General features: G+C 35.2%; 1 protein-coding gene across 1 annotated transcript in view; it reads left to right on the top strand.

Moving 5' to 3' along the window:
* The first annotated feature begins 1,706 nt into the window (after positions 1-1,706).
* The window catches only part of LOC102019949 (vomeronasal type-2 receptor 116-like), a 69,099-nt gene continuing 57,265 nt past the window's right edge, over positions 1,707-13,540 (top strand). Inside the window, exon 1 of the mRNA XM_013507198.1 lies at positions 1,707-1,926. Coding sequence (XP_013362652.1) covers positions 1,707-1,926 — 220 coding nt within the window. The remainder of the gene's footprint in view (positions 1,927-13,540) is intronic.

A 13,540-nucleotide genomic window follows, 5' to 3' on the forward strand; every position in this document is an offset into this window, starting at 1 on the left:
GTGCATGGTGGGCCAATTGTGTCACTGTTTCTCTGTGTCATGATAGATCCCAATTGAGCGGCGGCAGCTGGCCTAAGGGCCGGTGCGCAATAGCACTTGCCGCCGCATGGCTCCCCGTGTGGTGGGGGCCCACCCTCCGGGAGCCAGCAGGCAGGAAGCTAGCCAGCCAGAAGCCATTTGAAATATTTTTACAAGATAGAAAAAGAAGAGCAAGTCAAACCAAAAATGTGTGATAGGAACAATATAATAGGAATGCTTAAGAAATTAGAATACAAATAAAAAACTGAGAAAAATCAATACATTTGTTGCACATAAAACCATAACTGAAAATTGTGCCATTTCTACAGGTATGTAGGAAATTTTGCTTATGAAAATATTATTTCCTTTTCCACATCAATGTATTTGAAAGTTTACTTGAAACTTACAAACTATAGGAAATGTTGGTCAAGGGGTTCTAGGCAAAAGTAAAATAAGGAGAGATTAAACATGGCTGAATAGAGCAGGAGCCACATTGAAGTAACTTAAAAAATATCTAAAAGCAAAGGAAACTGGAAGCAAGGGAGGGACATCTGGATGTGAAAAATCAATCTGAAATAAGAGACTTGTAGGTCAAACAAAAGATAGGCATAGTACTCTAACAACAGAAGAAATGGACAGATTCTTAGGTACATATGAACCATCACAGCTGAATCAAGAGGATACAAGAATTCTAAATAAACCAATATTGGTCAATGAAATTGAAAATAGAATTATAAACTTTCCAACAAATAAAAGCCCAGGTTGTCATGAATTTACTGCTGAATTCTACAAGAAATTTAGAGATGATCTAATGCCAATATCCTCAAACTATTTAATGAAACTGAAAGTGAAGCAAAACTTCCAAATTCATTCCTGGAAGAAAGTACTACCCTGATATCAAAACCAGAGGTTGGGGCAAAAAGTCACAGCCTGGACAATGTTGATACTTAATAAGACCGTATTTCAAATTTTTTTATAAATTAAAATGAGCAAGAATGTATCTCAGTACAAAGTTCCTGAATTCAGTAATCAGGTCTAAAAATTACATTAAAAACTTTTAGCTGAAAAACAAAAAAGAAACAGAAACAGAAAAATAATAATTTGACTCAAGAAGTCATGGGGACTTCTGTGAATGGGTGATTAGATGGGGGAAAATTAATGAACCTGATGTAATGACATCTTGAATTTCTCGTAGATATGGAGCAGTGTGTGAAGTGTTCTGATGACCAGTATGCCACGATACAGCAAAACCACTCTCTCCAAAAGTCTGAGACTTTCCTGGGTCATGAAGACCCATGGGGAAGATGCTGGCTGGCACCACTGTGAGTCTCACTGTCCTCACAGTTCTGGTTCTTGGGCTCTTTGTGAAGCAATGAGACACTCCCATCATCAAGGCCAACAACCGCGCTCTCAGTTACACCCTGCTCATCTCCCTCACCTGCTGCTTCCTCTGCTCCTTGCTCTTCATTGGCCGGCCCAGCACAGCCACCTGCATCCTGCAGCAGACCTCATTTGCAGTCGTGTTCACTGTGGCTGTCTCCACTGTCTTGGCCAAAACCATTACTGTGGTGCTGGCCTTTAAGGTCACCGCTCCAGGCAGAAGGATGAGGCAGTTGCTGTTATCAGGGGCACCAAACTCCATCATCCCCATCTGCTCCCTGATCCAACTCACTCTCTGTGGTGTCTGGATGGGGACAAATCCACCCTACATTGACACAGACGCTCACTCTGAACATGGCCACATCATCATCGTGTGCAACAAGGGCTCCCTCACTGCCTTCTACTGTGTGCTGGGATACCTGGGCACCCTGGCCCTGCTGAGCTTCACCGTGGCTTTCCTGGCCAGGAACCTGCCCGACACGTTCAATGAAGCCAAGTTCCTGACGTTCAGCATGCTGGTGTTCTGCAGTGTGTGGGGTCACCTTCCTCCCCGTGTACCACAGCACCAAGGGGAAGGTCATGGTGGCCATGGAGGTCTTCTCTATTTTGGCCTCCAGTGCAGGGCTGCTGGGTTGCATCTTTGCCCCCAAGTGCTACATTATTTTGTTAAGACCAGAGAGAAACTCTCTGCATGAGTTCAGAGATAAAACGCATTCTGGCAAATACAAACATTATTAGTTAATAAAATATGGTATTTAGAAAATACATAATGTCTGTGGTACAATTCTACAACATTTTCTGAGTTAGTTATTAGATTAAAACATGGAATTTACTTCAATAATCAATTAACTTATTTTTTCTATAATAGTCTTACTGTTACTGTAATATGTGATCAAACTGATTATATTTTCACTTTGAATTGTATTCTGGAAATTTATTGTTCCAGTTATTCTGCAATGAATTCTTATATATTTGAAGTTTGACTATACTACTTGCTCTTTTCTTATGTTCTATTTGTTCTTTTCAATCATCTTTACTCATTATTTGATTATTTGTATGGTAACTTATCTGCAGATCATTATATTTCAGAATTTCCTATTGTATTTCATTGTGTTTTTTCTTTTTGGGAATTAGCATGCCTTAAATATATTGGTTAAACTTCAATTTTCTAACTGGTTTTGCATTTCCTTTCTCATTCATGTATGTCAAAATTTCTGAGGGCCTTTTTCTGCAGAATTTCTTTCTCTTATTACCTTCAGAATCCTAAAATTGGCTGATTACCTGTGATAACAAATTATTTCAAATTTACAATGGCACTGAATTGAATTTATGCATTAAATGAAGGGATATTTGTGCTCTTTAGTAACTTTTAATATCAGTGATTAGATATTTCTGTTTATCTTGTTTAAACATTCTTTCTAATGTGAGACATGTGTCTATATATCTATATTTGTTTTGTATTTATTACATGTACACATAAACATTATATGCAGTGTTTTTGTTCTCATGTTTATTTTTTCTATTTTTAGGACTTGTTGACAATGCAAAAATATTTTAATTTATAATATTTTGTGTACTAAAGATTTTATACTGAAACATATTTGTTAAATTAAGTGACCAAAATTTTTGGCTCTACTATTGTGTTTTTTGAGTCACTTTGATTTTTAATCCATGTAATCTGGTGATCATACCTTTGTCTTTTTAAAGTGAATTTTTAAGTTTAATTCTATTTTCTTTGCTAATATAGTGCTTTATTTCAAATATGATTAGAGGCTTATTTCTATTATACTTTCAGCGAACAGTCCAAGATTTTACATTAAATATTATATATTTGCCATTTGAGGTTACACCTATGAACATATAAGAAAGGGTTTGTACAGTTTTTTACTTTAAAGAGAATAATAGAAAAAGAACAACAGCAAAATGCCAGCAATATAGACAACAACAAAACAAAGCAGAAACAATAAAAATGATACAGGGATTCAGAACAAATGATAGGAATTAACAGTGATTATTATATTACATATTGTCATCTTCAATGAAGTTGCTCAGATTACCAGATATAGGGTTTGTATAGTTTTAAATTGCCTGGGATTTTTAATCAAAATATTGTCAAACTAATTTTGTTTTTAGTTAAATTTATAATTTGTCAGCACTTACAATGTTTATAAATTTTATTAATAATGCTATACTTATTATCAGGAAAAACATACTTTATGTTTGCTGATCTTTTATAAGATTATTTTGAACATATTTAATGTTTACATCTATTATAAATGAATTGACAGATGTTATTTCTTTGTAGTTCCATCCTCGTAGGATTTCTAAGTTTATGTGTGCAATAAAATCTGTTTCTTAAATGAAAGGAGGAACTGCATGGATCGGTGTACTGCTGGATAAAAGTGTGGGGAGATGGATGGACGAGTGTTAAAGGCAAAAAAATGAAAGGAATCCAAGGAGAAATGAATAGAAGTTGCAGGGAAAGAGAGAGCACACAATGGAGAATTTAAACATTTTTGTATAATTTTAGAAACTTTCAATTGCATTCTACCAAAAGTTAAACAAATTTAAAATAAAAAATATAATTAATCACTTCCTTCTTTGGTAGAAACCTACAGAAGTACAATTTTCCTTGCTCTCTGCTAAACCCTGCAGAGCTCTTACTCTAAATCCTGTTCTGGCTTACTGATCTGTGGCAAATAAATTCCTTTTACTCAGGAATTTCTTTTTCACTCTGTTACTCATTTCGATTTTCTAGTGGTTAGAAGCTAAGCCCACTGCTTGCATTAAGTTAAATATTTGCGATTTTCTCATCACATTTGGTCTAAGGAGCAAAAGGCAGAGGGAATCCATATCTCTGTTCAATACATTTTTCATTTCTTGGAAGCAGTCAGTGTGAAATTCACAAAGCAGGCTGTGTGTGCATCAGTATGGGGCACACATCAGAGAGCCCTGGAGAATCTTACTAGAGCTCATATTCTTGAACATGCCTTGGACAATAGATGATTCAGGCCAGGAGAACAACAGATTTCTCCATCTGATGGCAACAGCTGTCATTTTCAGAAACACTCTGGGTCCCTTCTTACGTGGGAATACATTGGTAAAAACTCATCTCCATCCGCCTTCTCTGCCTGATCCACAGCTGGCAGAGCTGACCAAGGAGGATGAACTGAAATTCAGGCTTGTACACAATTCCAGATGCTTCAGTTCCAAATCCCGAAATCATCCTCTGAGATTGGCCCCCCTGAATCCCAGCCCTGTACATTCAGACTGTCCTGAAAAGCAGAGGAGCCCTTTTCTCTGCCAAGGTGCAAATGCAGACTTTGGCTGTTGCTGCTTATGAAGCATATGTTCATCAATGCATGGACCCGCAAGCTTGCATTTGCAGACTGTTGCCATGCTGAGGCAGGAGGGTCACATGTTGGAGAGCAGCCTGGGCAACTAAGTGAGACCTTGTCTTAAATTTAAAGACAATTAGGGCTCGGTATGTTGTTCCATGGTAAAATGGCATTGGGTTCTATCTTTGGTACCTATAAACAATATATTTGAATTATCAGTTCATATTTAAAGGAATGTAAAATATACTTTTATGCATTAATTATTCTTATTATTCAATCTTTCCTCTTGACATTATGCCCTAGGGTAAACTGGCATGTGTGGCATATAGACCCTGTTCTTCAAATGCAGGAAGAAACTTTTGATTTTCCCTTCAAATTTATTTACCCTTGGTTGGAGAGGCAAGCACTTTCCCCCTCACTCATTCTAGAAGCTTGTAGCCTTGCATAGTCTTCACACTCTACTCTTTCTCCAAGAACACTAACTTTAGTCATTTTATTTCTTTCAGATAACACATTCAGACAATGTTGATTGCTCATGTTTCACATACAACCTATTTCCATACAACTTTGTATCAGAATTTTCATCCAGGCTCATATAGAATCCACTAAAAATTAGGTGGAATATGATGATGGAATAGCAAGTTCCATGGGGCAATCCTTGCTCTAAAATATGCTTCCAGTAGAGTCACAGGTATAACCAGGTACCGTGTCAGCTAAGTCCCATAACCCTGAATGGCAGCAAGAATCATAAAATATAAAGAGAAGGCTCTACATCAACTGTCTGGGGAACTTGGTCCATTTTCTGCCACCTTTGTGGTTCATGGCTAAGCTCTGCCTATGCTCAATCAACTGCCTGGGGACCTCACTCCCAGTGGTGCACATTCTGCTGCCATTGTGGTTCATGGCCGAGGCTCAGAAGAAATAGGAACATTCCATCAGCTGTGTGGGGACACTGGACACAGGAGCCCCAAATTCACCACCATTGTGGTCTGTGCCTAAGACTTGCATGTGCAAAATCAACTGCCTGTGGTTCAGGTGGCCCACATTCTGCTGCCATTATGGTTTATCGGAGCCGCTCATGCTCCATCAACTGTGTGTGAAACCTGGACCCAGTGGTCCACCTTATGCCACCATTGTGGGACAAGTCTGACACCCACGAAAAGTAGGAAGAGGAGGCTCAGTGCTTTGCCTGTGGCATTCAAAATGACAAGATGAAGGAGATAAATGCAATCTCAGAACTTCACCCCACCCAGAATAAGTCCAGGAGATATTGACATAGGTGTACTTGGAAGTCACACACCTGAAATCTCTGAAATGATTGCAACCAAAGTAAAGAAACAAATCCATCAGACCATAGAAGAAATCAGATCAGAAATAAACTCTCAGGTTAAAAAAGAAATGACAACAATAATGAAAGAATTGCTCAGAATATTTAAAGAAGACATATATAAAAAAGTAGGTGAGCACAGAAAAATGATGAAAACATTAAATGAACAACAGGAAAGAATTAGAATGTATGAAACAGATTAAAAAAGATATTCAGGAAATCAAAACTTCCATCCAAAGCTGCCAAAACCACACGATTGAAGCTGAACATAGACTTTCAGATCTTGAAGACAGCAATGCAGCTAATGATTGTGAAAGGAAAGATCTCTTAAAAATAAGCAATCAGGAAATGTCAGTTCAACAGCTGCAAGACAATGCAAAGGGAAACAATGTAAGACTGACAGATGTCAATGAAACACAAGCAGGCAACACAAACTTCATAAAAAGAATATTTGCAGAAGTAATAGCAGGAAATTTCCAAATCATGGAAAAAGAATCTGACACACAGTAAGTGAGGCATATAGAAGTGCAACTAGCCATAACCAAAATAAAACTACACCCAGACATATATTGACCAAGATCTCAGAAATCCAGCAAAATGACATAATATTAAAAGCCATTAGAGAAAAGTAACAAATCACCTATGATGGAAAGCTCATCAAAATTGACAGATTTCTCAGCACAAACCATCAAGCCAAGCAGAACTTGGAGTGAAGCATTCCAGGTCCTAAAACAAAACAACTTCCAACCCAGATTGATTTATTCTGTAAAACTATCCTTTAAACTTATGGAGAAATAAAGTATTTCCATGACAAAGAACAACTGAAGAATTTCACAGGTACCAAACCAACCCTACAAAGAATACTAAAAGATATTCTAGAAAGAAATAAAAATGACCACAATTTCAAGAACAACAATAGAAAGGAAGCACCAAACAGAGAAAGAAGTTAAATGAGAGTAAAAGTAGGAAACCAACAGCAGGTCAACAACATGACAAAGACAAGCCAACACATCTCACTTATAACCATTAATGTAAACGGTTTCAATTCACCAGTCAAAGTAGCAGACTGGCAGAGTAGGTCAAGAAACAAAATCCAACAATATGCTGTATACAAGAAACACATTAACTCAAAGCAGATTCATAGACTGAAAGTCAAAGGATGGAAAGCAATATTCCATCCAACAGAAACCCAGAAAAAGAAGGGGTAGATATTCTGTTTGCAGACAATGTAAACTTCAAACCAAAAATGACAAAAAGAGATAAAGAAGGTCACTACATACTTGTTCAGGGAAACCTTCAAAAGGAAGAGATAAGAGTCATAAGTATGTATGCACCAAATAAGGGAGCAACCAACTATGTAAGACAAATCTTAATAGACATGAAAAATCAAATAACTAATGACACTATTGTAATTAGGGATCTTAACACCCCATTGACACAAAGAGATAGGTTAACTGGGCAAAATATCAGCAAAGAAATAACAGAACTAAATCAAACTTAGAACAAATGGACTTAGTAGTCATTTATGGAGTGTTCCACCCCACAACACTAACTAAATGCAAAGGAATTGAAATTATGCTATATATATTATCTGACCATAATGCAATGCAATTGGAAATTAACAACAAAAGGAACTACAAAAAATCCATAAACACATGGAAATTAAATAACCACCTCCTGAACAACTAGTGGGTCATAGATGAAATTAAGGAAGAAATTAAATACTATCTACAGACAAACAAAAATGTAGATATAACTTACCAGAATCTGTGGGATGCACTGAAAGCAGTCCTCAGAGGGAAGTTTGTACCAGTGAACTGAGCATCAGGAAAACAGAACGAGAACAAGTAAATAGCTTAATGCTGCACCTCAGATTCTTAGAAAAAGAGAAGTCAAGCCCAAAGTCCAAAGAAGGAGGAAATTATAAAGACCAGTGCAGAAATTAACACAATTGAAATGAAGAAAATAACACAAAAAATTACTGAATCAAAGAGTTGGTTCTTTCAAAGAATAGATAAAACTGATGAACACCTAGCCAACCTTATCAAAAAAGAAAAGAAAAAACTCAAATTCATGCAATAAGTAATGAAAAAGATGAAATCACTACAGATCTTACAGCAATTCAGAAGATCATCAATATCTAGTTTGAAAATCTTTACTCCCATAGGATGTAAAACACAGAAGAAATGGACAGATTCCTAAATATGTATTAATTACCAAAGCTGAATCAAGAAGATATAAAAATTTTGAATAACCCTTTGAATAACCCTTCAATTAATGAAGTTGAAAACATGATTAAAATCTTCCAACAAAGAAGAGCCCTGGTCATGATAGATTCACAGCTGAATTCTACAGGAAATTCAGAGAAGGTTTAAGGTCAACACACCTCAAATTCTTCAATGACATTGAAAAGGAAGTAATTTTATCTAAGTCATTTCTGGAGGCAAGTATTATACTCATACCAAAACCAGAGAAAGGCCCAACCAAACAAGTGAACCACAGGCAAATGTCCCTAATGAACATAGATGCAAAGATACTTAATAAAATGCTAGCAAGCAGAATTCAGCGAATCATCAAGATTATACACCATGACCAAGTGGGATTCACCCCAGGGATGCAGGGTTGGTTCAATATATGCAAATCAATAAGTGTAATACACTATATCAACAGAGCTGAAGACAAAAACCACATGATCATCTCAATAGATGCAGAAAAAGCTTTTGACAAAGTCCCACACTCATTCATGACAAAAACACTACAGAAAGTCAGAATAGATGGTCTTTACCTCAATCTGATCAAAGCTATCTATGACAAATCAACAGCCAACATCATACTAAATGGATAAAAGCTGAAAACTTTCACTTTAAAATCAGGGACAAGACAAGAATGTTTGCTGTTACCACTCCTATATGACATAGCTCCAGAAACATTAGCCAGAGCAGTTAGACAACAGAGAGAAATAAAAAGAATAAGGATAGGAGAGGAAGAAGTGAAATTGTCATTATTCACAGATGATATGATACTCTATATGGAAGACCCCATAATCTCCATGAAAAACTCCTGGAATTAATCAACAAATTCAGTAGCATAGCTGGATACAAAGTCAACCCTAAAACATCAATAGCATTCCTGTACACAAACAACAAACTCACTGAGGGAGAAATGAGCTAAATCACACCCTTTTGTAATAGCATGTAAACAAATGAAATACTAGGAATCAATCTAACAGAGAAACTATATATCTATATAGTGAAAACTACAGTACTCTGAAAAAGAGATTAATGAGGATTTCAGAAAATGGAAAGATATTCCTTGTTCATGGTTAGGAAGAATCATTTTTGTGAAAATGGCCATACTCCCACAATTGTTGTACAGGTTCAATGCAATGTCAAATAAAATACCATTAGTATACCTCACAGATCTAGAGAAAACATCCCCAAAATTTATCTGGAAGCAGAAGAGGCCTAGAACAGCAAAAGCAATCCTAGATAACAAAGAAAATACAGGTGGCATCACAGTCTCTGACTTGAAATTGTACTACAAAGCTACTGTGCTAAAATCAGCATACTACTGGCAAAAAAACAGACCTGAAGATCAGTGGAACAGATTAGAAGATGCAGACACAGCTACAAACACATTCAACCATCTTATCTTTGACAAAGGGGCCAAACATTTTCACTGGAAGAAATAGTCTCCTTAATAAATGGTGCTGGAAAAACTGGCTCATCACATGCCAAAGACTGAAACTAGATCCATGTCTGTCACCATGCACCAAACTCAGGTCAAAACGGATCACACATCTCAATATTAAAACAGAAACACTCAATCTACTGCAAGAGAATGTAGGTAGAAATCTTGAAGACATAGGGTTACGCAGAGAGTTGATGAACGAAGACCAAACTGCACAGGAAATACCTCAAAGAATCAACAACTGGGAGCTCATCTTATTGAAGAGTTTTTGCACATCTAAAGAAATTACCAGCAGAGTAAAAAGAAAATCCACAAGTTGGGGAAAAATTTAGCCAACTGTTCCTCAGACAAAGGACTTCTATCGAAAACATATAAAGAATTTAAAAAATCAGCTCCTTCAAATTCAAAGACTCAGTACAAAAATGGGTATCTGAGATGAATACACACTTCTCTCATAAAGAAATACAATGGCAAATGAATACACAAAAAATGTTCAACATCATTAATCATTCGAGAAATGCAAATTAAAACAATGCTGAGATTCCATCTCACCTGAGAAAGAATGGCTATCATCAAGAAATCAACCAATAATAAATGCTGGAGAGGCTCTGGGGAGAAGGAATACTTCTCCACTGTTTGTGGGAGTGTAGACTGGCGCAACCACTGTGGAAATCAGTCTGGAGATTCCTCACAAAATTAGGACTAGAGGTCCCACTTAACCCAGCTATTCCTCTTCTGCATATTTTCCCAGAAGAATTAAAAACGTCGTGCTACAGTGACATACAATCTTGGAAACAATCAAAATGCCCATCAATTGAGGAATGAATGAAAAAGATGTGGTATTTTTATACAATGGAGCATTACTGAGGTATAAAAAAAGATAAACTTGAGGCTTTTATAAGTTCATGGATGCAACTGGAGACCATACTCATAAGTGAAATAAATATGAACCACATGTGCAACATCATGTTGTCTCCCTAGTGTAAGAACCTGAAAGAGTAAATAAAACCCAAAATGTACAATAGATATTATGAAAGGGACAGAAATTGCTCACAGGAATAGGTTGAATGAGGGAAAGGAGAAAAAGCAAGAAAGAAGGGAAAAATATATATTTATATATATTTTTATGTAAAATTTATATATATTTTATGTAAATATATATTTTATTTATATATAATTTCATGTAAAACATAAAATTTTTTATATAAAATAAAATTTTAATATAAAATACTTTTTATAGAAAATAAAAATTTTTAATATAAAATTTTAAAATAAATTTTATATAAAATATATATTTATATATATTTGGAGGGCTAGCTGGGTTAATTGTTCTGCTGATGTCTAATGGTTTGTGGAAAGGAACAGTCAATGCTTAAATTTTTTGACCAATTTTGCATGCTTATATCTGATAATCTGAACAACTAATTTGAAGACAACAATATGCAATATAACAACCTTTGGTGAGTTCCTACTATCTTGTCTAGTGAAGCTCTGCATTGTTTCTAATGTTTTTAAATTATTTTTTATTCTCTTCAATGGTTTGATCAATCTTGCATTCTTACATATGGTAATCTGAGCAACTTCGTTGAAGATAACAATATGTAGTATAACAACTACTATTAATTCCTATAATTCTGTTTTGAAACCCTGTATCATTTTTCTTGTTTTTGCTTTGTTTTGGTTTTGTCTATGTTGTCGTTATTTTATTTTTAAATTCTCTTTAAAATAAAAAAAAAAACCTACCAAAAAAGAAAAGCCCAGGTCCTGATGGATTCACTGCTGAATTCTACAAGAAATTTAGAGAAAACCTAATACCACTACTTCTCAAACTCTTTAATGAAATTGAAAGGAAAGCAATACTCCCAAATTCATTTCTGGAGGCAAGTATTACCCTGATACCAAAACTACAGAAGGACCCAACTAAGAAAGAGGATTACAGGCCAATTTCCCTAATGACCATGGATGTAAAAATCCTGAATAAGGTACTGGCAAAAAGAATGTAGCAAATCATCAACATGGTTATACACCATAATCAAGTGGGAGTCATCACAGGGATGCAGGGATGATTCAACATACACACATCAATAAAGGTAATACACCACATTAACAGAGCCAAAGACAGAAATCATATGATCATCTTAATAAATGGAAAGAAATCTTCTGATAAATCCAGCACCTATTCATGATAAAAACCCTATAGAAAGTTGAAATAGCTGGTCTTTATCTCTATCTGATAAAAGCCACCTATGAAAAACCATCAGCCAACATCATACTAAATGGACAAAAAAGAAAGCTTTCACTCTAAATTCAGGAAAGACAAGTATGTCCACTGTTTCCACTCTTATTGAATATAGTCCTGGAAACTTTAGTCTGAGGAACTAGATGAGAGAAAGAAGTAGAAGGAAAAATGATGGGAAAGCAAGAATTGAAATTATCATTATTTATGAGATACTCTATATAGAAGACTCCAAAAACTCCACTAAAAACTCCTAGATTTAATAACCAAATTCAGCAGCGTAGCTGGATACGAAGTCAACACTCAAAAATCAATAACCTTTCTGTACACAAATGACAAACTCACTCAGGGAGAAATTAATGAAACAACACCTTACCAAATAGCATGTAAAAAATGAAATACATAGGAAGCAATCTAACATAGAATGTAAGAGACCTCTACATTAAAGACTCTAGTACTCTGAAAATGGAGAATGAAGAAGATATCAGAAATTGGAAAGATATTCCTTGTTCTTGTGTAGGAAGAATCAATATAATGAAAATAGCCATAGTTCCAAAACTGTTATACATATTTAATGCAATTCTGATCAAAATTCCAACAGCATATCTCACAGAATTAGAGAAAGCATTCATAAAATTCATTTGGAACTAGAAGAAACCTAGAATAGCAAAGGCAATTGTCTCCCTACTGTTAGAAGCTGAAAGAGCAAATAAGATCCAAAATATGCAATAGATATTGTGAAATGGAAGAAGCTATTCAAAAGGAAAAAAAAAACCGGGATGGAGGAAGGGAGAAAAGAAGGAAAGGAAAAGCTATTTATATATATGATAGTTAAGATTGTTATACTAGTAATTGCTCTTAGTTCATTATAAAGAAAGGTTTATGCTAATATTTTTTGACACTTAAATGCTTTTATCTTGTACTCTAATTTAAAGATAACAATATGCAATGTATTAACCATTGTTACTCTCCTATTACCTTGTTTTGAAATTTTATTTTATTTTTTCTTTTTACTATAAAATAAAAAAACATGTTAAATGGCAGCTTTGGCAACATGACTGCTTATGTGTTCAAAAGTGAAACATATGTAGGGAGAAGCCCACTTCTTTGCATTGAAATATTATGTAATATATGAAAAAGCCTTGTTTCCATTCCAGAAAATTTATTCTATTCCATACCACATGCAATACCTAGGTTAATATACATAAATGCTTTTCCTTTTTTCTTTTTTCTTTTTTAAAGAGATTCAGATTGTATATGTTTTTATTTTAAAGATAAAAGAATGAAAACATCTGAACAAACACACATACACTTAGAAAAATAACACAAAAACCATACAAGCAATAGAGAATCTCAGACAAGGTGATAGGAAATTAACAATGGTTGTTGTATTACATACTGATACCCTCAATTTGGATACTCAGATAAACAAATGTAGACATGTAAGGTTGATCATACACTTAAACATTAACTGTTCATTTCAATAGAGCAATCAAAGTCAGTAGTACAACTATATTAGCTATCCTGTGTGTGTATATATGTGTGTGTGTG

Source organism: Chinchilla lanigera, unplaced genomic scaffold, assembly GCF_000276665.1.
Source record: "Chinchilla lanigera isolate Chin_1 unplaced genomic scaffold, ChiLan1.0 scaffold00123, whole genome shotgun sequence".
NCBI lineage: Eukaryota > Metazoa > Chordata > Mammalia > Rodentia > Chinchillidae > Chinchilla > Chinchilla lanigera.